The 14,908-nt window shown below is 45.1% G+C and overlaps 1 protein-coding gene across 4 annotated transcripts in view; it reads right to left on the bottom strand.

Moving 5' to 3' along the window:
- Positions 1 to 14,908, bottom strand: part of LOC134966447 (carotenoid-cleaving dioxygenase, mitochondrial-like) — a 405,306-nt gene that overhangs the window by 338,883 nt on the left and 51,515 nt on the right. For 2 of the 4 annotated variants that reach the window (XM_063943197.1, XM_063943199.1), the window contains exon 1: positions 3,194 to 3,370. The exons of 1 other annotated variant lie outside the window; for it this stretch is intronic. In XM_063943197.1, the coding sequence (XP_063799267.1) occupies positions 3,194 to 3,230 (37 nt within the window). In that variant the 5' untranslated portion in view covers positions 3,231 to 3,370. Of the gene's footprint in view, positions 1 to 3,193; positions 3,372 to 14,908 lie in introns of those variants that run through there. One more of the 4 variants, XM_063943200.1, reaches the window with a different exon arrangement.

Raw genomic sequence — 14,908 nt, 5'->3', positions numbered from 1 at the left:
GTGCCACTCCTAGATGGGCCCGGTGTTTGTGTCGGCCACTAGGGTCGCTTATCTTACTCACACAGCGACCTCGGTGCAAATTTTAGGACTAAAAATAATATTGTGAGGTGTGAGGTATTCAGAATAGACTGAAAATGAGTGTAAATTATGGTTTTTGAGGTTAATAATACTTTGGGATCAAAATGACCCCCAAATTCTATGATTTAAGCTGTTTTTTAGTGTTTTTTGAAAAAAACACCCGAATCCAAAACACACCCGAATCCGACAAAAAAAATTCGGTGAGGTTTTGCCAAAACGCGTTCGAACCCAAAACACGGCCGCGGAACCGAACCCAAAACCAAAACACAAAACCCGAAAAATTTCAGGCGCTCATCTCTAATATATACACAGCACAAAGGTGTGGCACTCAGGATTGTAAATAAAACGAAGCACACGTCAGGTGTATTATCAACGTTTCAATCTCTTAAGATTGTCATCAGGATACAGCCCTTTGCGCTGTACATTCCTTACCTGTGAGGGCACCAGGGACAGTTAACTATTACATGGAGTGCCGGACCCCTAGCTGTATATTTTATATATATATATATATATATACAGCAGCAGCACTCCCATAATAGTTCTCAACGTGCTCAGGTGCCAAACAAACAAGAAGAATAAAGTTCCAACGAAGAATGGCACTCAGAGACATAGTTGCAAAAAAAGGACTATTAATTTCCACAAGTCAACGTTTCGAGGCTCAAAGCCTCATCGTCAGGACAAACCGCAACAGTACAGACATATAAGTATTGCACTTACCCTCCTAAATACCCGAATGCCGCTGACGCCGCTGTCCCCCTCGTTCGCGCCCGCACTCCGGACCCGCTTCCGCATACGTCACTGATCATCTACCTCCGTTTCCAGCCGTCGTCTAGGGAACGTCCTCATACGTTCCACCTGACTCCAGCCTGCGTCCCACAAGGCAGGAAGTGGCGCATGCTAGACACCCGGGGGCGGAGGAATTGCACTGGTACTGAGCATCCATAGCAGACACATAGAAGGTCTCCTTTCTAAAGTGACCCTTCAGTACCTGGGTTTCCGAATTTTTGTACAAGTTATCTCACCATAAGGCTACACTGATTGTTCATCAGAAAGCCTCGGTGTTATATAGGAGTTTCCATCATGCGTGTATGAACAAGTTTTGTCGCATTATACTTTTTGTATAAACAACTATACTTCTCAGCCACTTGAGAGAAACCCCTGATTAAGTCTTTTGTATAAGATGAAACGCGTTGGGTTGTCTGTGTTCTGAAGCTATCTCCGAACCAACTGTAAGGAGAAGGAGGAGATTGTTGTGAACCTTCAACATTTTGTATTCAGAGCTAAGAGTCATACATCCTAAAGTGTGGAATAATAATACATCTCCTCTGTATTGATTTGAATATGTTTTTAATAAATGTTTTATGATGGAACATGTTATTATTTTATGTTAAAAAGTAACAACCAATTTAGGGTTGGAATAGTGGGAGTTGATGTGACTCCTTGGCGCCAATTCTTCTATTGTTGCATATTCTCTATCTTTGGTCCCTTCTAACAGGGGACTTAGTCGAATAGGCTGCCTGTACCAAAAAGTATACATTTCATTTTAGGGTGATAGTTTTAACAAACTAGCGCAGAGTGAGAGTATTTGTTTTGAATATATATATATATATATATATATATATATAGGAATGGCTCCCCCTCTCCCCACCAACTGAGCCCCGCAGCTGCAGATTTCTTCTCCCCCTCCCCACCAACTGAGCCCCGCAGCTGCAAACTTTTCTCCCCCCTCTCCCCACAAATGGAGCCCCGCAGCTGCAGACTTCTCTCCCCCCCTTCTCCCCAACAATGGAGTCCCACAGAGCAGTGTACATACCCTGAAGGCACCACTCGCCCACATTGCGTCCTGGCCGGCTGCTCACTCAGGCTCTGGGTCATGGACGGATGTCACGCAACCAGAGCAAAGCAGCAGAGCCAGAGAGATAGCTCCTAAACACATCAGGGGAGGAGCGAGCAAGCGCCGCTGAGTTTGATAGGCGATGCGCTTGGCGGGTCCTCCAGTGGCTGCAGGACAGGTGCAAAATGGATACTCTGGACGGAACGGGGGACAACGGAGCAGGTGCCCTCTTCAAAGCAGGAGCCCGGCGACATCCGACTCCGTTGTCTCCGGCAGTTCCGCCCCTGATGGGCACAAACAGATCAATGTGGCTGGGACCAAATCTTACTGGGCATGCAATCCCTATCCAGCTGTGGTAATATACGGCAGATGTACTAAGCCTTGGACAGTGATAAGTGGAGAGAGATAAAGTGCCAGCCAATCAGCTACTTACTGTCATGTTACAGGCTGTGTTTGAAAAATGACAGGAGCTGTGTGGTTGGTACTTTAACTCTGTGAGACACTTATAGTAAGTCAGGCCAAGCATATGGAGTGGCCAGCTTAAAGTAAGAATAGGGAAATGGCTATATTATCAGTTAACTATTTGAACATATGTTTTTGCGACAGTATGTACTATAGTTTCTTGGTTACTCACTAAACATAAAGGGCACATCAGAAAAACAGAACATAAACACTTCTATCTGCCAAACCAAAGAAAATAACAATATGAATGTTCTGTTTGTGTCATTTTATTTACATAAGGCTAATTCTATTGTTCTATTTAGTAAATAACTACTGTAACTTCAGCAATACACAGACTGATGTTCATGAAAATGATTACGCTCAAACACATTTTTATATTTAGTATGTATATCACTATATTACATACTCCAGATATCTTATATAACTTTTTATGTAAAAGGGCATAGATGGAGTACAGAATAAACATGTAGTATAATACAAGAATTGGTATTATTTGTATTCTAGGTATTTTTAAAATGTGAAATTAATATATAACTGCCACTACCGCAATAAAGTATTCTTGTGTGATTACCTTAACCACTATAAAAGACTATATTGTCTCTAATGAATTAGCAGGCTACAAATCGTGCCGTAATCAGCAAATTCACAAACCATCATTATTACAAAAGCTATTATTGCAATCATTGGGAAATACTGTACTAAACTGATACTGTAAAACAAAACAAGCTGTACAAATTCCCACTTACAGTAGCAGCATGTTCACAAATAACATGTCACTGAGACGGCAGCATTATTCAAAGCTTCTATAATTTACTTTACCTGGAATGTTGTAAAATGCAGATAAAATATAATCCATTGAAGACTTTTAGAAGTAATATGTATAGATTGAAGTTTTGATGGTTTTTTTTGGTTAAACGTATAGGGGTATAGTGAACCGAGAGCTGATTCAGTTGGACAGCGGCAGAATTCTTTTTTGTCTGTAGCTGGCAGGAGGCTGGCAAGCCCTGTGTTCTGAATAAACAGCCTACAGTGCACTTCATAATAAAAGCCTAGTGCAGTAACACGTGACCTCATTATCTTCTATATTAAGCGGCAGGTCCTCCTGTATAGAAGTTTAACTAGTATTGAGGAATCTTTTATTATAATATAATTCATATTTTAGGTGCTAATTATTGAAAAGGGTATCTTCAATAATAATATATGTATCGTCAAAATGTATAAGTGTGCGCTCATGTGCATCAAATATAATCTGTAGTAAAATATTAAAATATTTTCTTATAATTAAAATATTTTCACATGCATCCCTCACAAACGTGGGTGGCAGCTGATAACAAATTTTGGTGATTAGAATATGTAAAAAATAGAAGTAATCAGCGCCAAATAATGCCTAGAAAATGACGGTGGGGACATAGAATGATATTTAGTGAAAAAAATGGGACAAGCACTTATCTCAGATAGGAATCTTCGGTCCTCAGGCCAATATCATCACAGTAATATGCAAAAGAGAAAAATAATCAACCAATAGTGTGTACCTTTTAAACCTATATGTACTTATTAGTGATGTGCACCGGACATTTTTCGGGTTTTGTGTTTTGGTTTTGGATTCGGTTCCGCGGCCGTGTTTTGGATTCGGACACGTTTTGGCAAAACCTCACCGAAAATTTTTTGTCGGCCTCGGGTGTGTTTTGGATTCGGGTGTTTTTTTACAAAAAAAACTAAAAAACAGCTTAAATCATAGAATTTGGGGGTCATTTTGATCCCATAGTTTTATTAATCTCAATAACCATAATTTCCACTCATTTCCAGTCTATCCTGAACACCTCACACCTCACAATATTATTTTTAGTCCTAAAATTTGCACCGAGGTCGCTGGATGGCTAAGCTAAGCGACACAAGTGGCCGACACAAACACCTGGCCCATCTAGGAGTGGCACTGCAGTGTCAGGCAGGATGGCACTTCAAAAAAATAGTCCCCAAACAGCACATGATGCAAAGAAAAAAAGAGGCGCACCAAGGTCGCTGTGTGACTAAGCTAAGCGACACAAGTTGCCAACACAAACACCTGGCCCATCTAGGAGTGGCACTGCAGTGTCAGGCAGGATGGCACTTCAAAAAAATAGTCCCCAAACAGCACATGATGCAAAGAAAAAAAGAGGCGCACCAAGGTCGCTGTGTGATTAAGCTAAGCGACACAAGTGGCCGACACAAACACCTGGCCCATCTAGGAGTGGCACTGCAGTGTCAGGCAGGATGGCATTACAAAAAAATAGTCCCCAAACAGCACATGATGCAAAGAAAAAAAGAGGCGCACCACAGGTATAGAATGTAGATGGATAGTATACTTAATGACGACACAGAGGTGGGTACAGCAGTGGCCTTCCGTACTGCTATATAAAGTATACTGGTGGTCACTGTGTCAGCAAACTGCAAAACTAAAATGCACCACAGGTATAGAATGTAGATGGATAGTATACTTAATGACGACACAGAGGTAGGTACAGCAGTGGCCTTCCGTACCGTACTGCTATTATATATAGTATACTGGTGGTCACTGTGTCAGCAAACTGCAAAACTAAAATGCACCACAGGTATAGAATGTAGATGGATAGTATACTTAATGATGGCACAGAGGTAGGTACAGCAGTGGCCTTCCGTACTGCTATATATAGTATACTGGTTGTCACTGTGTCAGCAAACTGCAAAACTAAAATGCACCACAGGTATAGAATGTAGATGGATAGTATACTTAATGACGACACAGAGGTAGGTACAGCAGTGGCCTTCCGTACCGTACTGCTATTATATATAGTATACTGGTGGTCACTGTGTCAGCAAACTGCAAAACTAAAATGCACCACAGGTATAGAATGTAGATGGATAGTATACTTAATGACGACACAGAGGTAGGTACAGCAGTGGCCTTTCCGTACTGCTATATATAGTATACTGGTGGTCACTGTGTCAGCAAACTGCAAAACTAAAATGCATCACAGGTATAGAATGTAGATGGATAGTATACTTAATGACGACACAGAGGTAGGTACAGCAGTGGCCTTCCGTACCGTACTGCTATTATATATAGTATACTGGTGGTCACTGTGTCAGCAAACTGCAAAACTAAAATGCACCACAGGTATAGAATGTAGATGGATAGTATACTTAATGACGACACAGAGGTAGGTACAGCAGTGGCCTTCCGTACTGCTATATATAGTATACTGGTGGTCACTGTGTCAGCAAACTGCAAAACTAAAATGAACCACAGGTATAGAATGTAGATGGATAGTATACTTAATGACGACACAGAGGTAGGTACAGCAGTGGCCTTCCGTACTGCTATATATAGTATACTGGTGGTCACTGTGTCAGCAAACTGCAAAACTAAAATGCACCACAGGTATAGAATGTAGATGGATAGTATACTTAATGACGACACAGAGGTAGGTACAGCAGTGGCCTTCCGTACCGTACTGCTATTATATATAGTATACTGGTGGTCACTGTGTCAGCAAACTGCAAAACTAAAATGCACCACAGGTATAGAATGTAGATGGATAGTATACTTAATGACGACACAGAGGTAGGTACAGCAGTGGCCTACTGTACCGTAATGCTATATATTATATACTGGTGGTCACTGGTCAGCAAAACTCTGCACTGTACTCCACCTATATAATATTATACTGGTGGTCCCCAGTCCCCACAATAAAGCAGCACACTGAGCACAGATATGGAGTGTTTTTCAGGCAGACAACGTATACTGGTGGTCACTGTCAGCAAAACTCTGCACTGTACTCCTGCTATATAATACAGCTGCTCTCCAATCCCCATAATTAAGCAGTGTGAGCACAGATATATATGCAGCATACTGAGCACAGATATGGAGCGTTTTTTTCAGGCAGAGAACGGATAACTGGTGGTCACTGATCAGCAAAACTCTGCACTGTACTCCTCCTATATTATACAGCTGCTCCCCTGCCCTCCCCACAATTAAGCAATAGTGCACAGCACAATCAAGTTCAACAATAACGGAGAGGACGCCAGCCACGTCCTCTCCCTAACATTTCCAATGCACCAGTGCTGTAACTAGGCATTTTAGCGCTGTGTGCAAGAACTGACATTGGCGCCCCCCCCGTACAAGATAGGCGCAGTGCGCGCCGCAGGCGCGCGAAAAATATATAGGGGCGTGGCTTCACGGGAAGGGGCGTGGCAACAAAATAATAGCAATTCATACTACGGTGCACAGTAGTCTCCATTATTTAAATTACGCTGCACAGTAGCGCCACTACACCAGGTAGAGCCCCTTTTATACATTACAGCAGACAGCATCCCCCTTTTTACACATTGCGGCAGCCAGTCCCCCTTTTTACACATTGCGGCAGCCAGTCCGCCTTTTTACACATTGCGGCAGCCAGTCCCCCTTTTTACACATTGCGGCAGCCAGTCCCCCTTTTTACACATTGCGGCAGCCAGGACCCCTTTTTACACATTACGGCAGCCAGTCCCCCTTTTTACACATTGCGGCAGCTAGTCCCCCTTTTTACACGTTGCGGCAGCCAGGACCACTTTTTACACATTGCGGCAGACGGGACCCCTTTTTACGTATTGCGGCAGATGGGACCCCTTTTTACGCATTGCGGCAGATGGGACCCCTTTTTACGCATTGCGGCAGCCGGGACCCCTTTTTACGCATTGCGGCAGCCAGTCCCCCTTTTTACACATTGCGGCAGACGGGACCCCTTTTTACACATTGCGGCAGACGGGACCCCTTTTTACACATTGCAGCAGATGGGACCCCTTTTTACACATTGCGGCAGATGGGACCCCTTTTTACACATTGCGGCAGATGGGACCCCTTTTTACACATTGCGGCAGCCGGGACCCCTTTTTACGCATTGCGGCAGCCAGTCCCCCTTTTTACACATTGCGGCAGACGGGACCCCTTTTTACACATTGCGGCAGATGGGACCCCTTTTTACACATTGCAGCAGATGGGACCCCTTTTTACACATTGCAGCAGATGGGACCCCTTTTTACACATTGCAGGAGAGAGAGAGAGAGAGAGAGAGAGAGAGAAAGAGAGACATACTTACCTTCTCCCCGCTGACAGGCTCCTCGTGCAGCTCCCTCTCGGTGCAGTCGTGTGAAGTCAGTTGAGAAGGAGGAGGAGGGAGGGGGAGCAGAGAGCCGCAGCAGCGCTATTTGATTGGTAGTAAGCGCTGCTGCAGCATCCCCCTCTCCTTCTGTATTGGCTGCCTGGCGCTGCTGTGGATGCTGGGATGCATCCACAGCAGCGCCAGGCAGCCAATACAGAAGGAGAGGGGGATGCTGCAGCAGCGCTTACTACCAATCAAATAGCGCTGCTGCGGCTCTCTGCTCCCCCTCCCTCCTCCTCCGCTGCCCGGCGCTCCTGTCTTCTCTCCTCCAGCGCGGCGCACGGCGCAGTTCAGAGGCGGCATGTAATGAGTCAATTTGACTCATTACATGCCGCTGGCCGTGCGCCCCCAGGGCAACTGCGCTGTGTGCCAAGCCCCCTTGGCACACACGTAGTTACGGCCCTGCAATGCACGAGTGAAAATGGTGGCGACGCGCGGCAGCTTATATAGAATCCGAATCTCGCGAGAATCCGACAGCGGGATGATGACGTTCGGGCGCGCTCGGGTTACCCGAGCAATACGGGAGAATCCGAGTATGGCACGGACCCGTGTAAAAAGGGTGAAGTTCGGGGGGGTTAGGTTTCCGAGAAACCGAACCCGCTCATCACTAGTACTTATAGCATTTTTCTACTTAGCGAGTGTTAATTGGAAATGCTCCCAGAATATCACATTGCACAATAGCGTAGTAGAAAGATAATTTTTCACATTTAATTAAGTACATAAAATATATCCACGGTTTAAAACGAGCAGGTATCGTACAAGAAACAAAGTCACTTTATATATTCCTATATATTTCTTATATATTTTACCTTTTTTATGATTGTTACATATGTATGAAATAATACTCATTGAGATTTCCATATTAGCACCGATCACGGAATCAATTGGAATCATCACTTCAGCTGCTTATATATCACTTATACAGGACTACCTCAATTAATGGACCACCAAAGGATTTATAATATCAATGAATCTTATTTAAGATTGGACCAGTACTTTTCTGACATCCTAACAGATGAACTTTGCATACAAAATAATATTGTATTAATTTGCTACACATCCAGAGTCCGCAACAACGATTAACTCTTCGTGACTGGAAGTCCTCTTGCGCTCCACGGCCCCACTTCCGTGACCTACAGGAAGTGCGTTCCATTGAGCTGACAGGAAGCACGGTGTGCGGGTCAGCAGTGTATAGCGCACAGGAGCGCTCGGAAATGTGATCCCTGGCTGACTTCCTTTTAGCTAAAGCCAGTTTATATGTTAAGACACTAGTAGCCATATACTTATGTTACTCCATTGTTGCACTTATATTGGTTTTAACACATTCGCCGCTTCCGGGGCTGGAAGTGACGTTAATTACATATCACAAATGCGTTTTAAGAAAGTTGCTCTAGTTTTTAAAATTAGATTAACATTTTGCAATTAAGCTATAACCCCCCTGTTTTCTATCTTTATTCTTCTCTCCGTTACAAATTAAAGAGTTTTTGTATGTATTGCTAATCACTTCCTGTCAGCTGATGACAGGAAGTGAGGTCATGTTGTTTGTTCCACATTGCTAATCACTTACTGTCAGCTGATGACAGGAAGTGAGGTCATGTTGTTCCACATTGCTAATCACTTCCTGTCAGCTGATGACAGGATGTGAGGTCATGTTGTTTGTTCCATATTCCTAATCACTTCCTGTCAGCTGATGACAGGTAGTGAGGTCATGTTGTTTGTTTCCACATGTCTCCACCATCTTAAGTGCCAGAGGTATAAATACATCTAAATGCCTCTGGGACATTATCCCCTTGATGAAGTCCTTTGCATTGGGACAAAACGCATCAGGAGTTACCCTGGACCCTCTTTTGATGGACAGATAAGCTTTTATATCTATTGTTTCTTGTATGTGTGATATCTGCTTGTTTTAAACCATGGTTTAATTTATGTACTAAAGTAAATGTGAAGGGAGATATTCTGGACCCTATTTTTATGGACAGATAAGCTTCTATATCATTTGTTTCTTGTATGTGCGATACCTGCTCGTTTTAAAGCGTGGATATATTTTATGTACTTAATTAAATGTGAAAAATTATCTTTCTACTATGCTATTGTGGAGTGTGATATTCTGGGAGCATTTCCAATTAACACTCACTAAGTAGAAAAATGCTATAAGTACATATAGGTTTAAACGGTACACACTGTTGGTTGTTTCTTTTTCTCTTTTGCATATTACTGTGATGATATTGGTCTGAGGACCGAAGATTCCTATCTGAGATAAGTGCTTGTCCCATTTTTTTCACTAAATATCATTCTATGTCCCCACCGTCATTTTCTAGGCATTATTAGGCACTGATTACTTCTATTTTTTACACAATAATATATGTATGTATGTATACTAAATGTATATATATACATAAATATATACATACAAACTAGGCGGCTGATGCATAAGAATTATGAAATTATAAACTTATGATTCCTTAAAGTAAGTTCAGACATGAAATTACAGCTCTATTTATCGGGTTGGGTATGCTTGACCCCGCCGCCTCAGCATACAGACGCCGGTGTCCCTACAGCGGAATGCCGGCCAGCGGGGTAGAGGCGAGTGCAATAAGCTCTTTATAAACTTATGATACCTTAAAGTGAGTTCAGACATGAAATTACAGCTCTTATTATTGGCTTGGGTAGAAATGGTCCTGTAACAGGATGCCATTATTTACCTTACAAGTGTCTCCTGAGGCTGGCTCAGCGTTCCAGGGCCGGATCCCAGCTGCATTGCTGATATCCTCACTTCACATCTCCTCCCTGTAATCCCGCAGCGCTGTCACAGCAGCTTCATAAGTCTGATTTGTTTAATCCTAAAATGGCATCTCCAGCCCTCTGCGGCCTCCGCCACCATCCCTGTGGCTCCAGTGTGTAAATAATCAAATATGGCATCTCCTGCCCTCCGCGGCCTCCACCACCATTACTGTCATTTCTCCACATGGTTTCACAAACTGACTTTCCCTCCAAATGCTAAACATGGGCGCAGTCATGTTTTTCCAGTCACATGCTATCACTGCACCTATCCGCTGCACTGCTGAACCCTGCATAATTGATCAGCCAATGCCTGCCTCACAGCAGGTATAAATATCCTGTTCCTGGACCAGGAAGTTGTCAGTGATTTGGTTGTCATACTCAGTGTATCCAGTCTCTCCTCCTTGTGGTTGATTTGCTAAGCTCCAGGTATTTCCAGCTCCTGTCTTCACTCCACCAGAGACCCGCACCAGTTATCACCTTGCGGTGCAGCCTGACTCTGCAGTGTCCTTATTGCACCCTGCGACTGGCAGTTTCCTAACCCCCGGCTTCCAGCGTCTGGCTTCCAGCGGTGTTCAGTCTCCTGATACCATCGGTGCTCCGCCATCGGTTTCCAGATACCATCGGTGCTCCGCCACCGGTTTCCAGATACCATCGGTGCTCCGCCATCGGTTTCCAGATACCATCGGTGTTCCGTCATCGATTCCTAATAACCACCAATCCCTAGCATCACCAGTGTCATTCATCTGTTCTCCTGCTACAGTAGTTCACCAGCACTTCCACACAGTTCATCACCTGGTCCGGTTCTATCTGGCAAACCCGGCAGTCCACTTGTGGTTATCCAGTACCATTGACTATACAGTACTTCCAGCTTCCAGTATAACATCAGCCTGTCAGTTCCTGTTCTCATTTCACTACTCAGCGGATGGGTGTTGGTTAAAGGACTTTCCACCTCCTGATATCTCAAGACTGTCTTATTACGATACCGCACCCAAGGACATCCCAACCACTGCTGCATTCCTATGAACTGTGTACTGTATCTGTTCATTTATCATACCTGACTACTGCAACTGCCGATGTACCATCTAAACTGTGCTAAATAAAAACTCATTAACTTTTCTCCTGTTGTCGTGGTCACTAGTGATGAGCACCGGAAATTTTTCGGGTTTTGGTTTTGGGTTCGGTTCCGCGGCCGTGTTTTGGGTTCGAACGCGTTTTGGCAAAACCTCACCGAATTTTTTTTGTCGGATTCGGGTGTGTTTTGGATTCGGGTGTTTTTTTTCAAAAAACCCTAAAAAACAGCTTAAATCATAGAATTTGGGGGTCATTTTGATCCCAAAGTATTATTAACCTCAATAACCATAATTTCCACTCATTTTCAGTCTATTCTGAACACCTCACACCTCACAATATTATTTTTAGTCCTAAAATTTGCACCGAGGTCGCTGGATGACTAAGCTCAGCGACCCAAGTGGCCGACACAAACACCTGGCCCATCTAGGAGTGGCACTGCAGTGTCACGCAGGATGGCCCTTAAAAAAACTACTCCCCAAACGGCACATGACGCAAAGAAAAAAAGAGGTGCAATGAGGTAGCTGTGTGGCTAAGCTAAGCGACCCAAGTGGCCGACATAAACACCTGGCCCATCCAGGAGTGGCACTGCAGTGTCACGCAGGATGGCCCTTCCAAAAAACACCCCCCAAACAGCACATGACGCAAAGAAAAAAAGAGGCGCAATGAGGTAGCTGTGTGACTAAGCTAAGCGACACTATTGGCCGACACAAACACCTGGCCCATCTAGCAGTGGCACTGCAGTGTCACGCAGGATGGCCCTTCAAAAAACTACTCCCCAAACAGCACATGACGCAAAGAATAAAAAAAAGATGCGCAATGAGGTAGCTGTGTGACTAAGATAAGCGACCCTAGTGGCCGACACAAACACCTGGCCCATCTAGGAGTGGCACTGCAGTGTCACGCAGGATGGCCCTTCCAAAAAACACCCCCCAAACAGCACATGACGCAAAGAAAAAAAGAGGCGCAATGAGGTAGCTGTGTGACTAAGATAAGCGACCCAAGTGGCCGACACAAACACCTGGCCCATCTAGGAGTGGCACTGCAATGTCACGCAGGATGGCCCTTCCAAAAAACACCCCCCAAACAGCACATGACGCAAAGAAAAAAAGAGGCGCAATGAGGTAGCTGTGTGATTAAGATAAGCGACCCAAGTGGCCGACACAAACACCTGGCCCATCTAGGAGTGGCACTGCAGTGTCACGCAGGATGGCCCTTCCAAAAACTACTCCCCAAACAGCACATGACGCAAAGAAGAAAAAAAAGAGGCGCAATGAGGTAGCTGTGTGAGTAAGCTAAGCGACCCTAGTGGCCGACACAAACACCTGGCCCATCTAGGAGTGGCACTGCAGTGTCACGCAGGATGGCCCTTCCAAAAAACACCCCCCAAACAGCACATGACGCAAAGAAAAAAAGAGGCGCAATGAGGTAGCTGTGTGACTAAGCTAAGCGACCCTAGTGGCCGACACAAACACCTGGCCCATCTAGGAGTGGCACTGCAGTGTCACGCAGGATGGCCCTTCAAAAAACTACTCCCCAAACAGCACATGACGCAAAGAAGAAAAAAAAGATGCGCAATGAGGTAGCTGTGTGACTAAGATAAGCGACCCTAGTGGCCGACACAAACACCTGGCCCATCTAGGAGTGGCACTGCAGTGTCACGCAGAATGGCCCTTCCAAAAAACACCCCCCAAACAGCACATGACGCAAAGAAAAATGAAAGAAAAAAGAGGTGCAAGATGGAATTGTCCTTTGGCCCTCCCACCCACCCTTATGTTGTATAAACAGGACATGCACACTTTAACCAACCCATCATTTCAGTGACAGGGTCTGCCACACGACTGTGACTGAAATGACTGGTTGGTTTGGACCCCCACCAAAAAAGAAGCAATTAATCTCTCCTTGCACAAACTGGCTCTACAGAGGCAAGATGTCCACCTCATCATCATCCTCCGATATATCACCGTGTACATCCCCCTCCTCACAGATTATCAATTCGTCCACACTGGAATCCACCATCTCAGCTCCCTGTGTACTTTCTGGAGGCAATTGCTGCTGGTGAATGTCTCCACGGAGGAATTGATTATAATTCATTTTAATGAACATCATCTTCTCCACATTTTCTGGATGTAACCTCGTACGCCGATTGCTGACAAGGTGAGCGGCGGCACTAAACACTCTTTCGGAGTACACAGTTGTGGGAGGGCAACTTAGGTAGAATAAAGCCAGTTTGTGCAAGGGCCTCCAAATTGCCTCTTTTTCCTGCCAGTATAAGTACCGCCTGTCTGACGTGCCTACTTGGATACGGTCACTCATATAATCCTCCACCATTCTTTCAATGGGGAGAGAATCATATGCAGTGACAGTAGACGACATTGTCCGTAATCGTTGTCAGGTCCTTCAGTCCGGACCAGATGTCAGCATCAGCAGTCGCTCCAGACTGCCCTGCATCACCGCCAGCGGGTGGGCTCGGAATTCTGAGCCTTTTCCTCGCACCCCCAGTTGCGGGAGAATGTGAAGGAGGAGATGTTGACAGGTCGCGTTCCGCTTGACTTGACAATTTTGTCACCAGCAGTTCTTTGAACCCCAGCAGACTTGTGTCTGCCGGAAAGAGAGATCCAAGGTAGGTTTTAAATCTAGGATCGAGCACGGTGGCCAAAATGTAGTGCTCTGATTTCAACAGGTTGACCACCCGTGAATCCTTGTTAAGCGAATTAAGGGCTCCATCCACAAGTCCCACATGCCTAGCGGAATCGCTCTGTGTTAGCTCCTCCTTCAATGTCTCCAGCTTCTTCTGCAAAAGCCTGATGAGGGGAATGACCTGACTCAGGCTGGCAGTGTCTGAACTGACTTCACGTGTGGCAAGTTCAAAAGGTTGCAGAACCTTGCACAACGTTGAAATCATTCTCCACTGCGCTTGAGACAGGTGCATTCCACCTCCTATATCGTGCTCAGTTGTATAGGCTTGAATGGCCTTTTGCTACTCCTCCAACCTCTGAAGCATATAGAGGGTTGAATTCCACCTCGTTACCATTTCTTGCTTCAGATGATGGCAGGGCAGGTTCAGGCGTTTTTGGTGGTGCTCCAGTCTTCTGTACGTGGTGCCTGTACGCCGAAAGTGTCCCGCAATTCTTCTGGCCACCGACAGCATCTCTTGCACGCCCCTCTCGTTTTTTAAATAATTCTGCACCACCAAATTCAAGGTATGTGCAAAACATGGGACGTGCTGGAATTTGCCCAGATTTAATGCACACACAATATTGCTGGCGTTGTCCGATGCCACAAATCCACAGGAGAGTCCAATTGGGGTAAGCCATTCCGCGATGATCTTCCTTAGTTGCCGTAAGAGGTTTTCAGCTGTGTGCGTATTCTGGAAAGCGGTGATACAAAGCGTAGCCTGCCTAGGAAAGAGTTGGCGTTTGCGAGATGCTGCTACTGGTGCCGCCGCTGCTGTTCTTGCGGCGGGAGTCCATACATCTACCCAGTGGGCTGTCACAGTCATATAGTCCTGAGCCTGCCCTGCTCCACT

The sequence above is a fragment of the Pseudophryne corroboree genome, chromosome 10 (assembly GCF_028390025.1).
Source record: "Pseudophryne corroboree isolate aPseCor3 chromosome 10, aPseCor3.hap2, whole genome shotgun sequence".
NCBI lineage: Eukaryota > Metazoa > Chordata > Amphibia > Anura > Myobatrachidae > Pseudophryne > Pseudophryne corroboree.
This window is presented reverse-complemented; position numbering and strand designations above follow the sequence as displayed.